The sequence below is a fragment of the Xiphophorus couchianus genome, chromosome 10 (assembly GCF_001444195.1).
Source record: "Xiphophorus couchianus chromosome 10, X_couchianus-1.0, whole genome shotgun sequence".
Lineage (NCBI taxonomy): Eukaryota > Metazoa > Chordata > Actinopteri > Cyprinodontiformes > Poeciliidae > Xiphophorus > Xiphophorus couchianus.
Window position 1 is genome coordinate 15,551,244 of NC_040237.1, and position 22,048 is coordinate 15,573,291.

General features: G+C 38.7%; 1 protein-coding gene across 1 annotated transcript in view; it reads right to left on the bottom strand.

The window, feature by feature from the left end:
• Nucleotides 1-1,884: 1,884 nt before the first annotated feature.
• uts2r (urotensin 2 receptor) overlaps nt 1,885-22,048 on the bottom strand; it is a 57,898-nt gene continuing 37,734 nt past the window's right edge. Inside the window, exon 4 of the mRNA XM_028030296.1 lies at nt 1,885-2,354. Within this exon, the coding sequence (XP_027886097.1) occupies nt 2,350-2,354 (5 nt within the window). The 3' untranslated portion in view covers nt 1,885-2,349. The remainder of the gene's footprint in view (nt 2,355-22,048) is intronic.

The following is a 22,048-nucleotide window of genomic DNA, read 5'->3' on the forward strand; positions in this document are numbered from 1 at the left end:
AAAAACTTTATTTGCTTGATTTGATTTTAGTTTTCTTTTTAACTTCTTGGAAAACCCACAGAAAACCTACGAAGTACTTAAAGTGTGTAGGAAGTTACAATTTGGCCTCACGTAAATCTTCTCCGCATTTAGTTTTTCTGTCTTGCTTCTGCCAGTGAGAAGTCGCTAAATATGTCTGCTAGCATCAGCGGCGACGTTACGCTTGCGTGTGAGGAAAGGTCGTCTCTTTAAACGGCCGGTCCGGATACTTTTGAAGTGCGGTTCTGTGAAGTCCTTAGCAGTAACAGTTCCTTTAACAGACGACGAAAGACGGTATTTTCATCGTTAGCTTGCGAGAAAAGTATGTAAATCCAGCCTAGTCAGACATGTGCTGTGCACATCCACCTCATGAAATTATTTAGTGATCTTACATGACTTTGACACCTAGAAAGTGGAGAAAGTCAGATCAAGGATTATTTCCTTGATCTGACTTAGGGCAGACAAATGAGTCGCAACGGATCGCCAGAAAAACCAGGTCAAATGTGACGTGGTGTCATGTTTTAGTGACTGAGTATTACAAACTGTGACCAGGAGTTTCTTTTTTTTTTCCTTTTTTTTTCTCCGAAGAGTTTTTGCGGCGCTAGTGGCTCGTACGTTTTGTACAGTAGGCAGACAGGAAGGAGGGTGAGGAGAGGGGGGAAGACATGCAGCAAAGGTCGTCGGGACCGGGAGTCGAACCCGCGACGTCCGCTTCGAGGACTAAGGCCTCCAAACGTGGGGGGTGCTAACCCCCTGCGCCACCACAGCACGCCCAGGAGTTTCTTTATACATTGTGCACAACTTTGTAGCAAACCTTTCAAAGGACGATATGAGTAGATGCTCTGTTTTAATCCTAAAAATGTGAAAATCCTTAAAGCTGAGATGGAACAAAATGGCGACCAGAGGTCAGCTTCTCTGTTGTCACATGATTGGAACGTCGACGTGCTTACAAACCTAATTTTCTCTTAAACTGCGTTTTTTTATTTCCTTGATCTGACTGAAAAAATTGTTAACTCTCAAATGACCGAGTGTTCCTCACACAATAACAACTACCACACTGAAGAGTGTTGTGGTTTTCTTTGGTACAGTACATTCACAGGTTGGAAAATGGCTGGGTTTTTTTTGTGTTTTTTTTTGACCAGTCAAAATTAAAATCTACCAATTCACATCAGTGGATGATTTTTGGATGCATCTCAAATAAAAGGTAAATAAAATAAAAACACATTTTTGTAGAACAATGGAGAGCTTTGTTATGTTAGAACAAGTTCAGGAGTTTTCTCGGATATGAGTATCCTATCTATATTACATTACAGCACAAAAATCAAGGAAATATGTGTTTGGTTGATCTTCTTTCATCTTTGCCTCTTGGTAATGAATTTTAGCTGTAAAATAATTTGTAGGTTGAGGCGAGTATTTGGATTCCAGATCAGATCTTGACATCAGTGGCAGTTCTGCACCTTAACTCTCATTAGTCATGTTTCCATCCACCCACTGTTCTGCAAATTTTAAATAAAAATTTGAAAATGCTGACGAAAAGAAACTGCGAATTAGCTGTGTCCTCAGTTTCTGATTCCAAACGAATCCACCCGGTTACGCTAAGACCCGCCTCCTGGTTCTGATTGGTTGCTTCTGATAGGAAGTGGTGCTTTTCTGCAGATGGCAGTAAGACCACAGGGAGGAAGCAGGCTTGATTTCCCCTCCCCCACAGATTATACTGTCATGACACAAGGACAGTTGTAACAAAATGTAAGAAACATTTTTATTATTATTATTATTAATAAAAGTGAAATTTAACAGGTTTTCCAACAGCAAAAAACAACAACAAAACATTAATTTGTTACAGCAAAGGAAAAAAAATCAACCAAACCCAACCAGTTTTTTTATTATTATTATTTTTGACCCTTATTTTATTTTCAACAAGACAAAAAGTACTTCCAAACACACATCTATATACACAACATGTTCTTTAAAAAAAATCCAATAAAATCAATTCTGACTCGTAACTCTTCCATCCTTCAAACCCAACAATCCAAACTCGACCATAGGAAGAGTTTCAAAGAATTCTGCATGCAGGTTGACATAAAATAAAATAAGATGAAGGGAGATTAAAACAGAGAGCCTTTAAAACGTTTCTCTTTTCTTTTTATGCCAGGAGGTTTCAGAGGAGGCCGACGTAGATGCGAAAAAGTCAAAAGCGCCAACAGTTTATCGTCATTCAGTCGCGGCGCAAACAAAAAGCCCAAACAGAATCACAAGCTTCTGTCGTCGCAAAGAGTTTCCGATCTGTTTTCACTTGATTTTCCCCTCCATTTGTTTCCTCTTCTCTTCGTTTCATTCTGTCAGAGAAACAGAAGACAGAGCAACGCGATTAGCACAGAGGCTTTCAGCTCATTCACAATCTCGGCGCTTCGCAGCTATTGTTGGAAACGGCAAGCAGGTTAAAAATAGCGAGGAAGCCGCCATCAGTTCCCACGGGGACTTAGAGAGGTCCCGTTTCTTTTAGCAAATACACATACAGAACTCAAGCTGACTGCGGTCCACCCTCCCAGCTTTAACTGAGAGGGTGGAATATGTTATACAACAAAATACCACTTTTGTTTTTGTATAAACCACAACAATATTTTAAAACCAAATCGAAATCGAAATCAGAACCAGCGGGGACCAGCGCCAGACCGCGCACAAGGTCTGCGGGACGGTTAAGAAAATATGCAAAGAGATGGGCGGATTTTTTAAAAAAAATTGTTTATTCCGTCAAAAAAAAAAAAAAAAAAAAAAAAAATCATTTCCGTTTGAAATCCACAGTAAAGGCGTCAAACTCATTTTCCTTTTGGGCCACACCAAGTTCATGGGTGTCCTTAAAGGGCCGGTTGCGACAAACGTATTGATAACATCCATTAAAATGTTAAAACATTTACAAATAGCTGTGCCTGCATTCAATAAGGACTTCTTAATATTAAATAACTTTGACATTTTTTTCACACTGATCAGTCTATCCAGGAGTCCATTTTTTTTTGTTTGTAATCAAAAATCACTGACTTTGTGGAGCCAGTTGAAAAACTGAAAGAAGCTTTGAGATATTTATGCTTCTGTGTGATGGTAAAATAACTTTACCTTGATATCAAGTAAAGCTGAGGCAGCAGTGGAGTAGAAGTAAGACACACTGCCACCTTCAGGTTGATGTTAGCATCACATTAAACCCCAATGATTTTTGACCAGTTTTGCAAAAAAATAAAAAAATTGCAATAAACTCACAATTAGTGTGAAAAAACGCCGGGATCTGTCGAGTTTGCATGAATTTCTGCGAAAATCTAGAGGGAGTGATGGGTGTAACTTGACAGTGAGCGAATAAAACCTGCTTTGATGTGATTGATAAAATAATCTAGAGAGTATAGAGGGCCACATGAGGGGCCACAGCGGGCCAAGCCTCAAGTTTGACACATGTGCTATAGTTCATATGAAGCATATAAAGCCTCGTTGGTATTTTGTCAGTTCTGCACATTTAGGTGATGATGACCTTTTTGCAGCCAGACCTCTGGGAGACTTTGGGCCACTTATCTATAAAAGATAAGTAGAGAGCAAAGGCAGGTCAGAAATGATTGTGAAATTATTAAATTGAAGAACTCCGAGGTGATTCTTATTTTTCGTTTTAATACAATTTGGAGAAGTCATCTTGGTGCTGCAAGATTTCAAAGAGCCAATTTATGCCGACTAAATTAGCCGAGCCAATCCTGAAAGAAGAAGAAGAAGAAGGAATCTTCGGTTGCAAAGACACATTCTGATGGCGTCTGCAACTAAACCTGAGAACATTTTGTTCTCTTCTGCCCCAAAGACGAGAGGGGGGAGTATTAATTTGAAGTTCCAATCTTATTTGTTCAAAGAAACTTGAATGGGCACTGCAGAGCCTGTAAAGACCAGGAAAGAACTAATAACTGAGCTTTGAGTTCCTGAGAAGAAGAACTGTAGTTCTTTTCTGGTAGTTAACTTCAGGAAAGTCCGAATCTCAATATGCATTTGATTATCTGTTGACAATGGGAGACTCGACGTTTTCAGAACATTTTTCACAGATATAAGAAACATAATTCGTCTCCAGTGATGATGGAAAATATGCTTTTTGAAGAACTGACTTCTGTTTTCTACCACTTCAAATGAACAAGTAAAAACAATAAAACATCTGTAATATGACTTTGAGATAATTGTCAAATTATCCATAAAACAATTTTTACAGACATGAAACTCAACAGAAAAACAGACTGGGTGTATTTTGTGCTCTTCTAGTGAAACCAACCACATTCATACTGCATGTGTATCTCCATTATCACTTGGTATTCTTATCGCCAATACCGATAACAATACCGATAACAATACCGATAATAATACCTCACATACAATGTGATGTATCATTAAACTTCTGACCTGTTAGGAGTTCCTTTGGATTTTTCTTTTCAATTATTTTGACAGAAAACATTGATAAGCATCAACAAAATACTTATATTATACATTTTACAATATAATACTTATTATATATTATAGCAACATATTGATTTGGACCAATTTGTGTGAATTGTTTAAAGTACAAAATAAATATTCATTGAGAAGAATCACATTTTTTGTACAGTAAAGTTGAGAAACTACAATACAAAAACAAAATAAAATTTTCTATAAGATCATATGGATCCTGCCAGGATTTTTACTTGTTTCAGGTTTGAGGAATCTTCAGGTTTCCTTTATGGATTCCTGCAGATGTTCACAACTTCCTGATACGATTCTAACTACAAAACTCAAAATAAGACTGAAAGGAAGCCTTTCTTTCTGCGTGGCAGAAGCAACTCAAAGGACTTATTAATAACATATATGTTTACTGTAGTGTCAGTCTGGTGTTCATTGATTCATGAGGAACTGGAACAGGAAAAGATTCAACAGTCAGTAACTGTGAAGGATGAAGAAGAAGAAGAAAAGAATGGAGAAGATTTTTCTGACAAAATTAAAAACAATCACAAGGCTGAGAAGAGCGTTTCCTTGGAAACAAAAGGTTCCCGATCGTTTTGCTTTTTCTAATTTCAGCCTTTTTCACACTCAGGGAATCTTTTTGATGGGTAAAATTTTAATGTTAAAAACATTAAACAGGTACTGCTGGATAGCAGGGATGACAGACGGTATTTGATGGCATTAATGCCAATAAAGGGTTTTCTGCAACATTCCTCCTTAAATTGGGAATAACTTCATTATCTCAAAATGGTGCTTGTATATTTTCATATAGTCTTTTGGAGGTAATATATTATTTCCAGCTTTTTGAGCTCAACCCACAAAACTTCCTAAAGAACTAAGATCTGGATTTGTGATGTCCACTTAGAGAGACTGACTTTTGGTCAACATTTTGTCAAAGAACTGACTTTCGACAGACAGATATTGTGCAGATGCTTTAGTTTAAGAAAACATGAGGGGCGCATGCCTTCGCTCTGTGGAATTCTCAAAAACTAGCAGCATCTGAGTTAAATAGAGAATATATGTACATAAACTTTAGGGCCAACACTGAGCCACAAACTTCAGATTCCCATCGGAGCAAAACATGGAAGTGGAAAAAAAGTCCCTTTCCTTTAATACTACAGCCTGAGTATTGAACCCGGGGCCGTCTTTAGGTTTAAAGCTGCTTTCCTGTAGGAAAGCAAAGTCAGCTTTGGAATATTTTAGCAAGTCAATGTTTTCTTGCTCTCTTCAGCTCGCTGCACCTTCAAAAACGTTTCTATATTGTTTTCCTTCTTTACTTCCACAACTCCATCCGTGTTACTTAAGAAAATAAACTCGGTCAGTGAGACGAACAGCTTTAAAAATCCTACATTTTAAATACGCTTCCTCAGCAAATTGGGATGGTTAAATCTTGAACAGTAAATCTTGGCACATTCTTCCCTCAATGTGATAAAGTGGTTGCAATCCTTCACTTAAAGGTTGTTGTCCTCATTTCCCGTCTCCATAGATGTGTGAAACGATGTACGATAAAAGAAAACAGGCACTAGGATCTTTTATTAGCTTACCAGTGCTTACGCACCAACTAGCTTGGCAGATCCTCCCTAGTAACTCTTTAGTACCCTTAATATTAACTTCCTTGCTCTGAAATAACATTTTTATAATTCCCAGCTTTTTATTAGGATCTCGTTGCTCTTACACCTCCTCGGCTGTTGGAGCAAAACTGATATCAGGAAGGAATCAAACAGGATTTCATGTGATAGATCAACACAGGGGAAAAGGTTGGTAGCACAATTCCTTTTAAGAGCCTGTTGTTGGTATTAAAAGCCGATTTTGCATAAGAATTTATGGGAGAACTCCTAAAATGACCATTTCTTGTTGCGTTCATAATGGAAAACATTTCCTTTTTGGTTTTATAATTGCAACAGTGAAACGGGTCAACTCCAGAGCTGCAGGCTGCAAACCTCTGGCCTAGTTAAAGTCCATGCCTTAATTTGCGACAATACTTGAATATTGACAGATAATTTTTTTATTCAATCTGACTGGGTTTGAGCTGCTTTGTTAAGGAAAATAAGATTATCTTTCAGTCTCTGGACATACAGTATAATTCAAAACACTTTCAGCTGGAACTGAAAAACAAATCTGAAAATAATATATCATCTTTATGATTTCTATGTCATAAAATCTTCTTGAAACCTCAATAAAACAGATTAATATTTGTGGTTACAAAAAGACAACATGTGAAAACATGTGTAAATTTACAAAACACTCCAGATGTGATTATTATTTGATTCCATGCCATCTTTGACCATTTTATTTGGCTGTAATTTCATTAAATTTATTTACGTCATATAAAACCCTTTTTGGCTTATTGGTGGAGTTAAGTACTAGTCTATAAAAAAAAACCCTGTTAATTCTCACAAACAGATGCTGTGTGAAACAGTGTTAAAACTGCTTTCTTGTTCCGCTGTTTGGATCATCAAGAAATCAAATAAAAATATTTCTTTGACGTATTTTCTGTTGTGCTGGCAGACTTCACGTGAAAACCACTTTAACAGAGTAAACAACATGCAGCTTTTCATTCAGCGTCTCGTCTCTCCTTCCCTTCCTTTCAATTTCTCCTTTCAGCTCTGTAAACCAACGCTGCTGCAGTCTGCACTAATTGTGAAGGCCATTCCGGCGCTCTGCAGCTTTAATCGCCGTCTATTCAGTCCCATGTTTGCTTCGATGTTTGCGTGACTTCCTGCTCATGGGCAATCCACCTGGAAATTGAGCTGCTCCTCAGAGGAATCCCTCCATTACACAAGAAACGGTGTCGTATCGAGCCGTTTAATCCGGACCGCCTCCACCTCAGTTATGCATTGAAATGATTTTCGGAACGTGGAGAAGCCCAGACTTGAATCAGGAAACATTTTGAAAGCTGATCGGCCCAATCAGCCCTTTACTCTCCTAAAAATTAACTTGCTAATTGATCCATTTCCGAACAGATGAGTGAAAATAGGCCATGTTAATGTTAATGTCATTATTGTCTGAAATTAGAGGCAGGCAGCTCAGGATAGCTGTACTGTATCTCTTAAATGTGAAATAAATATTTTTTATTTTAATCTAAAGTGTTTTTCAAAATGCTGTCATATGTTAAGATGATCATGATGTATCATTCCCTAGAAAATACACAAGGAGATGGCTGTTTTTCTAATGCTACCTGTGCCAAATATTAGCATAAAACGCTAAAGACAGATAGCATAAAAAGTTAAAGACATAGTTGCCTTGTATACTAACTCATTTGTCTGTGTCTAACATTAACAACTTAACTGTTAGTGAACTAAATATTTAGCTCCAATCTTAATATTTAGCTAGCAAACTAAATATTTAGTTACCAAGGTAAATATTTAGCTCAGAGCTAAGCATTTAGCCAAGATACAAATTCACTTTCTAAGGACTATCAAAATAAAACCCCTAAATGAACTTATCTAAATATTTAGCTCGTTATCTGGGATATTTAGCAATCCCAGCTAGCAAGTTTGAAACATTGATGAATCAATACGATGAAAATATGAGTTTGATCAATTAACCCCCAGTTTTTTTCTGCTATGACAGGCTAAATAATCCAAATGTTATTGTTAATTGTTGTGAATGTTTGGCTGTAACTTGACATTTTTCTCACAGAGTAACCCCGGACAAACTGAAAATTAAAAATGTCCTGTTGTCTATGCCGATATATCATCAGTAGGAAACAGCAAACGCAGGTAATTTGAGTTAATGACATACATTGAATATTCCTAGTTTACGGGCTAAAAGCTGTGTAGTCAGCCAAGAAAACACTTCTGCTATTATGAAGGAGATGCATTTCACACGCTTTACTGCTCAATGGTGGCACAAAACACTTGGCACTGGAGGCAAATCTATCAGCCAGCACTTATAGTACAACATGTTGGCTCTATTCAGACTGGTAACTTGCAACACTTGCCTAAAAAGGGTTCACATTTAAACTGTTTTGCCTTCTCACATGTATCATGAAAATGCCTTTGCTACCAATACAGCAATAATAGCCACCCTTGCAAACTAAAAAAAAAATCACTGCTTAAGACAAAGCTGGACAACGTTCATCTTCGTCCCTGGCTCACTTTGTTGCCAGTCTTGATATAGGCCTTCAATCTGATTCACAATGGTCTCTCAAATGTCTTAAAAAGTCTTAAATGTGAGTTGGTGGAACCTGGAGTAACCATGAAAATGTTAATCAAGCGAGACTCATCAATCACACATTGTCATGTTAATTTTTTAAAACATGTTATTCATTTAAAAGCGATTGCCATCATGTGGCAAAAGTAAAAATGTTCACATTAATGACAACAGGATCACACACAAAGGGAAGAAACAAGAATCATTGGCTTTCTGCCTGATGTTTAGACTGCTGGAATAGTCAAAATATTTAGAGGACACTACATCTTCTTCAAGTCAGGTCACAGTACACAAAACACTCAGAATTGCTAATCCTCACTTCCTTTATTGGCAACGGCTGCACAAACTTATGGGGGCTATTTGATGATGGTGTGTTTCGGACAAATAAAAGTTAATTTGTGTTTTTATCCTCCTCCAGAGGGGTCTCCTTTACGCAGCACAGACCGCTTTGAAAGGCTTATAGTCTGCTGACCCTCCGCCTTGTGCTTGATGACAGCAGCTTTACAGTCAGGTTATTCAGCTGCTTTAAATAAGAAAACATAATCCTTAGTCTGCACACCCCATCTTCATTACAGCAGTTTGGTGTGCAGCCGGAACAGTTTTCATTCTTTTGTCCTTTAGCAATGTCTCTTTTTGTTGTCTCTCAGCTTCTATGACCCTTTTCCAAGTCATTGTCACTAAGACTCATCAGACACACAAGTGAATCTGAGGAAGCGCAGGCTCGCTGTCTGAAAGGTGTTTTCGCTGCCATTTCCTGAAACTCCACAGTCTCCAACTTTTTAGCTTGGCTAACAAAACAAACTGCAGCTGACTGGAACATGTGAAAAAGTTTGATGGCTCAGTTATTCGGGACTTGCGTCCCTCAAGGAGAACGCTTGTTGGAGAAGCTCTGTTACATTCATTCTGATTTATTCTATAAAAAAAAAAACATTTATTCCTCCCTTTCATTCCTTCTTTGAATAATTATTTCCCCTGACTGTGGATGCTGTGCAGCTAGAAGGATTATTGCTGTTACCTTTTTTCTTATCTTTGTGACAGTTATGATGGGTAACCGTAGCAACAACATGCTTTTATTTCTTTTATTTTTTATTCCAGGGTGTCCCTGTAGCCTTAAAAAGTCGTGTATCTAAAATTGAATCTTTAAAATGTCTTAAATTAATTTTAAATTTTTTAAAAATTACAGGGTTTAAATTTTACCATGAAGAGAAAATTTAATCTTGCAAGTAGTTGATTTCCCCCCCAACATCAAAAATTTGAGTCGCGCTCAGACGTTCTAGCTAGCTAATACCTTTACTAGCTAAATAGCTGCGCTGCTTCTGTCAGCAGAACAACAAATGACAGTGAGAGACGAAAGTTGTTGCCACTCAGGGTGAAACCAAACACACACACACCACACATAGCAACACATAGCAACAAAACTTGAGTGCTACAAAAAGTCCTCAGAAATGTCACAATGTTTGCTATGGTAGATTTTAATACAGGAGGATCAGCCAATCAACCTCTTTTTTCTTTTGGTCTTAAATATCATTACATATGGCAATAAAAAAGGTCTTAAAAAGTCTTGAATTCAACTTGCTGAAACCTGCAGATTCCCCGAGTTTCAAGTGCTAACGGGTTAGCTAAACGTAGAGGCTAAAGCTAATGGCTAATCCAAATGAAGACAGGACTGAAATCACCTTCTCTCATCAGAAAACAGCTAACGCTGTTGGGGTGTTTCAGAGTGTGTGTGCGTGTGTGTGTGTGTGTGTGTGTGTGTGTGTATGGTGACTGTAAAGTGCTTTGGATTCCTAGGGGACAGAGAAGCAGGTGATTATTCAACAGAGAAATGGAGGTAGGAGTTGGTGCTCTTCCTGTTTGTAAAATTTAAAGCCTTCACCATCATAATACTTACGGCTCAAGCTTACTGGACGGCATAACGCTTTGTTTCAACATTTAGAGGGGAAGAAGATTTCACCACGCCCAATTAAAAGTAAATTTACATAAACTGCTAGTGACCAGAATGGCCTTAAGGAGGGAAATCTTTGTCTCCTCTCAGACTTTCCTTTCAAGACCAACTAATCTTCAATTATACTAAATTAAGATGCCAAGTGAGTTCACATATTGTGGGTAAAACTGTTCGCCTCAAAGAACATGGACTATTCCCTTAAAACCCTCCACAGCGCTCCAATTGGTCTAATTTACTGGATGGTTATTACGATATTTAAAACATTTCCATTTTAAATATCATCCTCACCACACAGCCTGGCAGCAAATTTAGCAAAATTTGGGACTAAATGTCTCACTGCTTGGATGAAAAGAACCCAAAAACATACAACTTTTAATAACTTACTTTGATTTAAAAGGTGGGCCTTATCTCCTGTTTGCAGAACCTCAAGCCTCATCGCTCAGAGACGACTGATAATGGACACGAGTGTTTCAACTTTTCATGAAAACCTAAAACTGTCTCATTCGACTCCCATGGACTCTGGATGACGTGTGAGACTTTAAATGTCAAGACTGGCATTAGTAGAAATGAAATTCTCCTACCCCAGGCAAATGTTAACCAATTTTATCTGAATTATTTTTTCCTCTAAATCTTTTACATTTTTTTTTGGTTTTGCATTCACAGAGCCCGGCAAACTTACTCACACCCCCCATCATATTTTGCTCTCCCCATAATTGTTTTAAGTCCTCAGAGGGTTTTCCAGTAAGCTCAAGTCATAGCTACCCTATGGTATTTAGGTCCAAACTTTGACTAGGCCACACCACAATCTGTACTATTATTATTTTGCTGATTTTTTGTGTTATTTGTCCTGCTGCATATCCCAAGAGTGCTTGAGCTTATGATGGTTCAGCATTTTCTGGTAGAAGGCAGACATTTTAATTCCCTAACTTACAACTACTGTAATTTATTATTCTTGTTATTATTTAGTTCAGCTACCAGGGCAGCAAAGCAGATCCAGATCATCCAACTTCGGACACCATAATCAATTAGCTAATATTATGTCCTTTTCATAATATGTTCTATGCAGGACGTAACCCCACCCATAAAGTCCCACTTTTGTCTCACCAACCCCCAGAATATGTTCCCTAAAGTCAAGTGGTCATCAAGATCACTACATGACCACAAAATGTTACTATTTTTGGTCTAGTTTCTAAAGCAAATATCTTATTATACTTGAAATTAGACAAAACAAGCTTACAAGTAACTTTTGAGCAAGAACTTTTAGCTTGTTTTATGTAGATAATTCCTCAATATTGATGGAAAGAACAAGACAGTTTTACCATATTATGAGTTATAATATATTAAAACTGGATGGCATTAAAACAAAATGTCTCAACTTTTCATTTACTCCTGAATTTCTTTAGATTAGGGCCTTGTGTGTTAATTTTTATTTTTTACCTTTTTCATGTTATCTACAGGTTTTAGTATTCAAACCTGGATGTCTCTAGCAAAGAAAGTAAGAAAAATTGCCTTTTGAAAACCTTTCGTTTTTACTGGAGTTATATTTGTCCGATATGAACATTTATTTGACTAAAACATTTAAGTGCAACAAAAAGCAAAAGCTTGCAAATACTCTTTCACAGAACTGCATAACATTAATAGCGTTGCAACAGAGTATTTTCACACCCCTCATTGTGTGTGGAAGGGGGTTGGTGGAAATTGCTGCCAGGTCTCCTTCCTGCAGTGAACACTCCCCACTGGGCCCCAGAAGGCTAACTGGTAGATTGCAGAGGCTTCCCAGTGAACCGCGACTAATTCAAGCCGGGGATTTTAGCGTTAGCCGCGTCCAGGGCCGAAAACCAAAATGTCTCAAAGCTCTGAGCAGAGTGCTAGGCTCTGGACTCCTACTAAACGGACGAGTGAGCTAACTCGTGTGTGAAGAACAGTCACAAAAAAAATAATGTATGTGTAGAAATGTCTGTTGGAGAGTTAAAGAGTAGAAAATATTCCAGTCGAGTGGCTGGAAATCTCATATTCTCATCCAGAGTTCTGGGTTTCCTCCAGAAAACTTGCTAAGCGGCACTAGGGCAGCCCACCAAGAGGTCCGCCATGTTTTTCTGTCAAAAAATATTAAAAGATGACAGGAAATGTAAAAATATGACTTGGTAATTACGTTATATGTTATTGGAAGACATTATTGACAACATTTCAGCATATAAATATAGTCTTTAAAAAAGGTAGGCACAAAAGAATATATGAATTTTTGTACTCCAGTTTAATTTTCTTAAAGTAATAAACTTAACAGCTATTTAGGGCCCCTCAGACTTTCGGGGCCCCTCAGAAATGATGAAGCTTTACCAAAGACTGTAGGGATAGAATTTCTATTACTTTATTTTTTTTATTGAGAACAATGCTATTAAATCTGATGTAACGGTTTCAGCATAGACTATTAAAATATTTTAAATGGTTTATCATTTAAATTTAATACTTTAAGAAGTTAGCTAGTTGAATTTGTAACAGTGCCAAACAAAAACAATCTTGTATAGTTGGATTGTTGCGTTACCATGACTACATTCTGAAGCTGTGTTTAATCTTTGTGCTTGAGCTCTATTTCTTCACAAATAATAACCAATTATCACTGATTGCTTTTTTAAGATTCTGAATCTAATCAAAAATAGCAGCTTTTTTAGACAGAATGTGGAAAACACAACACAGCTCCCTAGATTAGCTTTTCTTTTTCGCTTCCCTCACACCTGGTGAGCAACTGTGCTTTTACCCTCCGGTGTCATTCTTGGAAACTCAGGCGTTGGGTTTATTGGCTCTTTTGTTCTTTCTCGTCTTTTTTGCGTGTTTTGTGTCTCGCTCAAGTTCAATTCCACTTGGCCATCGATGTCCAGGTGGAGAAATATGGTTGAGTATCTTCAGGTCCATCTGTGACATTTCTCTCCCCCCCCAAAAAAAACCAAAAACAAAAACTAAGTGTGGCGAATTTTTCAAGTAAAGCCCCTCAGTTCCTCTGATGTTCGTAGCCGAGCAGCTCAGTGGGGATCTCTGATTCTGTTTGCTCCACTGAAGTGATATTGATGAGTTATCGCTCATTAACCTTGGGGTGGGGGGGGAGGCAATCGAAGTTTTATGCTATTTTATTAATGTTATCCCAAGCAAGATCACATGGGAGATGCTTTTTTAAATTCATAATCAGAAATATGCTTTTAATCTGTGTGGATTAATCAGTTTTACGTTTTAATCACTTGTTTTATGCTGCAACACATTTTGGGATCAGACTAATTAGAGGAAAGTCTCTGAAGATCTGTGAAAGCAGCGTTCAGTAAAATCACATTCTGCTTGAAAATCCCAATGGTTTACTCACAAAGGGAATACTCTTTCTTCCCATACGACATTGAGTGCAATTTTAATCAGTTTTGAGGATATTTTGAGGATATTCATTTTCCATGAATCTGCCAAAGCTTTCACAGTGATAATCTTTCATCTCCGTTTGTTTCTGCAGCAGGCGCTCTTATGAAGGAACAAAGCTTCCTGGTCTCGACACTTTTTCCAAGAGGTAACTGTAACACCGCGCACATCTTCTGCATATGGTAAAAATAATAAAAATGTCAAGATGTCAGAATACAAAGTAATAAGTTTTCCTCTTGTACTTTGTTCACATTCTGCCATGTATTTCATTTGGACTTTAAGCGACGGAACAACAGGAAGTACTGCATGACTCTCTTCTTTTAAATGCACCTCAAATAAAAATCAGCCTCAATTAAATCTTTTTTAAATAAATTGCCTTCAGAAGTTTCTACAATCCAAAAAAAGTGTTCACCTCTGTATAAATCCAACTGTTCTTTAAATGTTTGTTAGGGAACGTTAGCGAACAAACAGCATCAAGAAGACCTGGGTCAGGGATGTGGTTGTATGGATGCAAGGATTCACAAGTTTGACCTTTCATCAAACAGTTTTAAATAGATAATGTAATAGAGCCATTTAATAGAGTCCTTTTTGTCACATAGCAAATTGTGCTCTACTCACATGAGGCCAGTTTTGTTTTGGTCCTACATGTAAAGAAAACCCATCAGATGAGGCTTGAGTGGAGCTCTGGGAGAAAGCTTGAGAGACGCATGACTACTGCGGTAGATGGTTAACAGCTGTTATGTTAAGAAACAATTAAAGTTTGTTTTTCTTTGTCGATATACCAACCGACCCTACATGTCTGGTTTTAGAGCACCAAAGTCTTCACACCACAGACTCTTGATATTAACCATCAACTGAGACCTATGAATTGTTTTTAATTGCATTAGCCTGGTAAAAATCAGCGCGTTGTTCCGTGTTTTCCTTCGTACAGATGGGGTCTGGGCGCTCTGCTATTGAGAAACGATTGCTTTCTTGAACTCTGAGTTTGAAATGTTGCTACCCAATTCTAAGACAACGTTGAAAACAACAGTCATCAGCGAAGGTCAGGGGCAGAGCTTCAAGGGGGCGGCGGGCCCTCTCCTGTTGAGTATGATGTATATAGGATTATATAGTAGGTTGCCCCAGTCATTGTTGACTCATGGTTGCTAAAAAAAACTATACAAGACCAACTGATTTTAATGACATAGTGGGTGTAAAATATTGAATAAAATGTTGTGCTACATGACTGGCTTTATTTTCACTCTTACATTTAACATTATGACACAAAAAATTACAAGTGGATCGTCATTATCACGATCGTCATTAGGTCATCATCAGTCACTTGGCAACAGATGGCAAACTAGCTAGAACATTTTTACGGACTAAGTTAACCTGAGTGTAGCTCCAAGCAGCCGCGAAGTGAAAGGGATGGAAAAAAAGAGCAAGAAAAAGCCAAAAATTGGACGCATATTTTGTTCCTCGTCTTGAACTAGACTGTTTTGTTGGCAGCGATTCAGACCCGCCAAAACTGCCAGCCCAGCGAAGGAGCAGAACTAGTTACAGGTAGCAACTCTGACATTATTCACAAAGTGTGAGTTAACTGTAGACTGATTGTTAACTGTATCAGTCCAGCCGCCGAGCTTACATCAACTTTTCTCTCTGTCGGTGGTACAGCGGTGATGTCAGGGACTGAAGGTTGAGATATAGTCGCTGAGCATTTATGAGCCAAGACAGCGGTATGGCGTTTATAGTAAAGGTTTACATTGGAGCCGCCTGGAAGAGCATCCTCCAGATCGTCCAGTTTGTCTGAACGGCGGCGCACGCGATCCGCGCTGAGTTACAAAGATCCAGAGGTGCACGAGGTGCTGCGACATGCGCCGCGTGCCTCTGCTTACCCGCTTCAACGCGCGCTGCTGCCTGCTCGGTTCAAAGCGTCAACAATAAATGTAGCTGCAGCAGTTGCTAGCTGCTCCAGGCTCTGAGCTGAAATTGATAAAGTGTCAAAATGATCCGAACCCATCCGTGGTTCTGAACTGATTTGAATTTGTGCTGTTTCATCATTAGTGACCAGAACCTGATGTTTCTGTTCTCTTGGTTTGTTGTACTTCATGTCAGATGGATTTCAGAATGACATAGTCGCTCTCAGTGGTGGTGAAACTTGTAAGCTCCGCTGTTGCGGGCATGTCTATGTTGTAAAGTTAAATTATCATGAGCTTTATTATTTGGGTATAAAGGGCCCGGTCATTAGCCCCGCCCCCCGGCCCGACTCTGACTTGCTCCGCTAGTGGCGAAGGTTACTGTACTTCCTTACTTGTTTGGTCGACCTCTCTCAGATTCTGAGAGATTACAGAGATACATTTTTCACAGAAGTCTATCTGTTCACAATGATTCTTATTAGGGTATTTAAGTTTCAGGGTGTATTATAAGGGGTGTTTTCTTGCTTTTTTCCTTTATTTGAAAATGAACTTTTTAAAATCTTTGTAGCATTTATGTCATGAAACAGTTCACAAATGCATTTGTTAAAAAATCATTTGCTGTATAGTTCCCATCGTTTTCCTCAAATTAAAATCCACTTTTAAAAACCAACATCATTCATCAGCGCATTCAGATAACAAAGCAACATTCCCTTTCCCATAATGTCATCAGTGTAATTTTGTACTACAGAACTCCCACAGGGAATGTCGTCAACTGATTAATCTCAGTCTTAGTTCCCCGGCATGTAGAAGACATGGAGTCGTAAACACAGCTAGCATTTTGTTGCAATGAAAAGGAAAATACATCCTATTACTACCTTTGTCCCGAGGGTCCCGGATCCATTCAGCACACACACCCTGTAATTAGATCTCATTCTGTGGATCTGCCCTCCTGTTTAAACGCGACACATGTTGCGATCGCATCCAGTCACACATGTAGATGGCAGATAAATGAATTGCATCCTCTTGTTTACCACATCCTTCACGAGTCTATAAAAGCCTGCAATTATTAAAGAATGTTTGGGTCTTTTTATTTTCTTCTTACCCCAGTTGGTGGAAACTCATTCCATTATTAAGCGACTCCTTTCATTAAAACCTGTTTTTGTCTTGATAATAGCGGTGTTTATTCATGAGACGGCCACAAGGTCAGAAATCTGACCTTGATTGTTGCAGAATTTCCATAGTGAAGCTCGTCCATTCTGTTGCATGTGCGGATGAATTACTGACTAACTGAAGGCATTTCCAATTAATTTGCTCAGCGAGTCGCAGTGTGCGCGCAGTGAAACTTACATGTCACATTTCATTCTCAATAATTAACGTTTGTACCGATGACCTTGCTCCAGTCTGTGCTTGTTACTGTGTCCAGTCCAGTCCAGTGGCCTAAATGGAGTGAACTCTTATTCTGTAAACGTGGAATGTTATTAATGACGGAAATAAAATAAGTGGCCGACGACCGAGCTAAGGGCCGCCACAATGCTTGGTGTATTAAACAGGACGGAGAAGGGAAACTTCCTGTTTAAAAGGACGTTTCCTTTTAAAATAATGAAAGGGCAAAAGATGAGGCGAGAGGAAAACAGTGGTGAGGAAACCAGCCAGCGTGGCAGAGAGCGGCGTGAAAACAAAAGACTTGGACGCAGCAGTTGTGGTTTCAGAGTGAATGAGAGAAGACTTGGACCTGGAAACTGCTAGTTTTCCATAGCAACTGAAAGCATGTTAGCCTGCTAGCTTGTTGTTTAACGTACCTTAAATTAAGTTATAGCTAACCAAAATAATTCAGTATGTGACTTTTACAAAAATATGTTGTTTTTTTTGCATGTTCAAGCATTCCCCACTCAGCTCCTCCAGACTAGCGGCAGCAACGATTAGCCAACGCCAGCAGAGGCAGGGTACGCCAATAGCTGGTACGCCTCTGCTAAGCTTCTTATACAAACCCAGCGTTTCTAAACGGCGGTGAAAGAGGGTCTGGGGGGGGGGGGGTCACAAAGAACAGAAGCTTCTTAAAGAGACAGAAGCCAATTTCAAGTCGTCACATACTGCTTTGATGCTAGGTCAAATTACATTTACTTTAGTTTTGATTTTTACAGGTTTTTCACAATGACTGACGGTTTATTGTGCTAATAAAATGGCCCAATGTGTCTGGAATATACATAATGAGGTTTTATTTTAAATATCTGAAATACTGCCAAAATGGTGGCCTGACCTTTCCTGTTTTATAAACCATTTCCTCTTGACATGTTGTGCTCATTTTCTCCTTTCACTCCACGTCATTTTTTTTATTTTTAAGCAGTTACGAGATGCGGTAGCAAAACCTGAAACTGCTGTTGCACAAGTTGCTCAACAGGTTGTTGCTAGGTAACCAAAGTGAGTTAGTTGATGCTTTGCTAGCCGTGAGAGGTTGAGCAGCTAAAGTTATTCCCCTGCCCAAATCTCGGAGTTTAGTGAAATTATTGAATATTCTACCAGATGTAATATCTGTTAATTTTAAGGATGTGTGTATCTTCATAAGTATTGTTGCTGATTAGCACTAACTTGTGTTGGTGTATTTTATTAAAAAAGCCTGCTAAAACACATTGGACTTTCTGATTCTACTGTAACAACAAGTTTAAAAAAAAAAAATTTAGTTAGTATTGTTATGTGCCCCCCAGCTGTCCAACATTTCATAACATAATTAAGCAGCCTTGTCCACGTGTGTTGCGCCTTCCCCCGGAGCTGCAGTGTAAATAATTGAATCAATTTCGATTCATTTGCACACATTTCTACCAAAGTGAAGCTTTCATGCAGTGTGGAACATGGTGAACTAAAGCAGAAACCCTAACCCTGACCTCTGTCGTATGCGGACATCTGCAGAAGTTTCCTGTTTGTTAGCATGTCTTGGCTCTGCGGAGTTCCCCTCAGGCAATGCGACGTCCCCACCAGCCTCCTCCCTCTGTGATCCGACCGTAATCAGTTGACCATCTGTCAGCCATCACTTAACGCGTTCTTCCCACGCCTCCCGCCGCGCGCTCGTCCTTCGGCGGGCCGGTCCCGCCCTCCAAACATGCTGCCACGGCGCCTAATTGCCTCGATTAACATTTGAAATGGGATGGGTAATCTGTTTACCTTGGCCAGATGAAGACGGGCGAGATGTTTATTAGATTACGTCACATCTCGGATGATGACATGAATTCTACCAAACCCGACGTGCACACAGCCCGTCTTAAACCAAGTAATCCAAAGTGTCAGAAAGTCTTTGCTCTAATCAGATCACACAAAGACTTCATTTGTCTAAGTTCTGTAAGTTTCAAGGGCTGTGCTGAGTCAGGTGTGATAGGCTTTCAGGGTGTACTTGAAATGACCTTTGGATTACAAATCACAGATGTAATCTGCACCCTCTCACGTAGTCATAACCAAACTTCTGCAGTGATCAAGGTGGACCTTATGAAAGATCTATGCAGCTATGAAGACAGACCTGATGAAATGTAAAGGTTGATGAACGGTTTTAGTCCCGTCTTTCTACATCATATCTAATGCCAGAAGAGTTCATCATGTAAACCAACGAAGCAGAAGAGAGGTTCAGTCGGCCAATGCCTGATCCTCTCTGTGCTTCAAACCTGGCATTATCTGCGTTCAGAGCATCTAGTCGGATTACTCCAGTGCTCTTTTGGAGCAGGATGATTAAATATGTTCGTGCCAATCCATTTCAAACGTTAAAGGAAAGTAAAAGAAACGTAAAGTCAGCGTGAAACGAGGCAAACAACCCGCGTACATCTGCTACAGGTCTTCTTACCTGGGAGGGCCGGAGATCTGAAGGGTGGCTGATCTTGTAGATCTGTTCCCTTTCGACAACTGATTCAAAGAACTGACTTGTTTTAAGAAGCCAGGCTCGCATGATTCATTTTGTTCAAGCAATATTAACTTCTAGGGTATAATTTAGTCCGGAATCATTCACTCCTTAACAACCAACCAAATTATGTTCAATATTCTAAAAAAAATGTGAAAAATCATTTAAATTAAGGACTACAATTTCATTTGCCATTTTAAATGGCCTGTACTTGTATAGTAAGTCAAAGGACTCCAAAATCTTACAAATGTTTGCATCTCTGCATATACAAACATGGCACAAAAGGCTCAGTCAGTACATTTGGTTGATTGATGAACCTTTCGGACTAATGCTAGCAATAAAGATTGGTCAGGGCCAGTTTATTGGAATTGAGGGAGTCCAGTCTAAATATGATGAAGGCATAAATATATTTTGGAGCTCTTTAAAGGGATGAAAAGATTCTGCTTTGGCAATTTAGCGTAAAACTAGCTATAAAACTACAAACCCACAACAGATGTTACACTGACAGCGAATTCAAGCTACGCTAAAATAGAAGTTAGCGTAGGTTAGCATAACTTTTGTTTGCTAGCAGATTTTCTTCTTGACCTTACTGGTCCATTTTAGTTGTAGTTTAGTTTGTATAACTGAGTGTATGTAAAAATATCAGATTTTTTCTAATTAGGTAAATAGAAAAGTTGTATGTTTATGTTTAATATGAAGGTAGAGCTGTCTGACATGATGCCTCTCCACCCTAGAAGTGGCTACTTTCAGAGGGTAGTGGTGTTACAGCTGCTGAAGGGCACAAAAATGGTTTGGGGAATTAGCATGGAGATTCATAGATAAAATTGTCTGATAACAGAGCTCATAACTTCAGAATACGTTTCTGCTATAGTGGTATTGCCTTAGAGGCTTATGACCCATTGTGCTCTCTTTATCTTGGATTGTTTTACAACCAGATGTAAGTTATACTTTTGTCCATAGCTCACTTTTTTCTCAATGCCGCTTCCCTAAAGGTTATCATAGAAGAAGAAAGCTGCTTGGTGGAAGATGAATAAGCAATTCATGTCAGCGAAAGCCGATGAGCGATACCACATAGGCTGAACATCTAGACGGTGAAATCTTTAGCTCTTTGAAGCTTCAAGACTTCAGAGAGTAAAAGCGTGTCCTTGCTTTGGACCAAATGATTGAGCGTCTGGAGACGGATCAAGGCTAAAACCAACAGAAAACCTTTTTAAGCTACGCTAATTAGCATGAAGCAGAAAACTCCAGGGAGCAGTCGCAGCCCCTAGTGACCAGCAGTCATGCTTTCAAAACAGAATACAACAATTAAGGTTTCCTCTACGATTTGTAAAACTTTCAAGCTGCTCATTGTGGCGTTTAGTCTTCCTCATGTCCTATTTAGTCAAATCCCAATCAGCCCACTGGACAATTACACTAACCCCATAACAATGGTTCCAAAAGAGGACATGACTATTTATTGTCTGCAGTTCTCTAGTCAATGTAGCAAGTTCCATATGTAATAAAACCAGCTAACCCTGGGAAAAAAAAGACTTTCACATACTCTTAACAAGTAAAGAATTGCTAAATTCTGACACCAAATGTAGTAGAGAGGAACATATCACCTGGACAGGTGATAATTCATATAATGATTCAAATACCTTAATTATTGAAACTATTTGAGGCAAATTATTTGCCGAGAAGCTTTGTTAAAATATGTTTCACTATTTAGTGTAATGTGTAAAGGCCAGATAATGATTTGTGTTGCGCAACACTCTTACTTCTGCCATTGAGTTGTTGACAAATACTAAGCGCTACTAACGTCCTCTTTTCATGTTTGGGTTTTTGTCGTTTTTCGGGGCACCACCTGAGATCCTGTCGCTCAAATGGACACAAAACCTATAAACAGCTGTGGAAAGTGAGAATTCACTGGTTAAAGTGAAGGTGAATAAGGGAACTAAAGACTGACATGTTATCTTGTTAAGTGTATTTGTCAGCCTGCTGCTTTCTTATTTTTATCATTAAATCAAACAGAATTTCACATTTTTGTGTAATTTTTGCCAAGATTTGACTTAAACAATTTGCTATTTTTGTCACAGATTAGTTTTCTAAGCTAAAGTAAAGTTGTAGGGTTGCACGAATATGAAAATTTGGGTCAATACTGATATCTGATATGACCACTGCTGTTATGGCAGAATATACCAATATTTTATTCAATCACTTGATTAGTCGTCAGAATAATTGATAGATTACTGGATTACTTGATCCCAAAAAGTAGTTGTTTACAACAGCCTTAAACTGGAC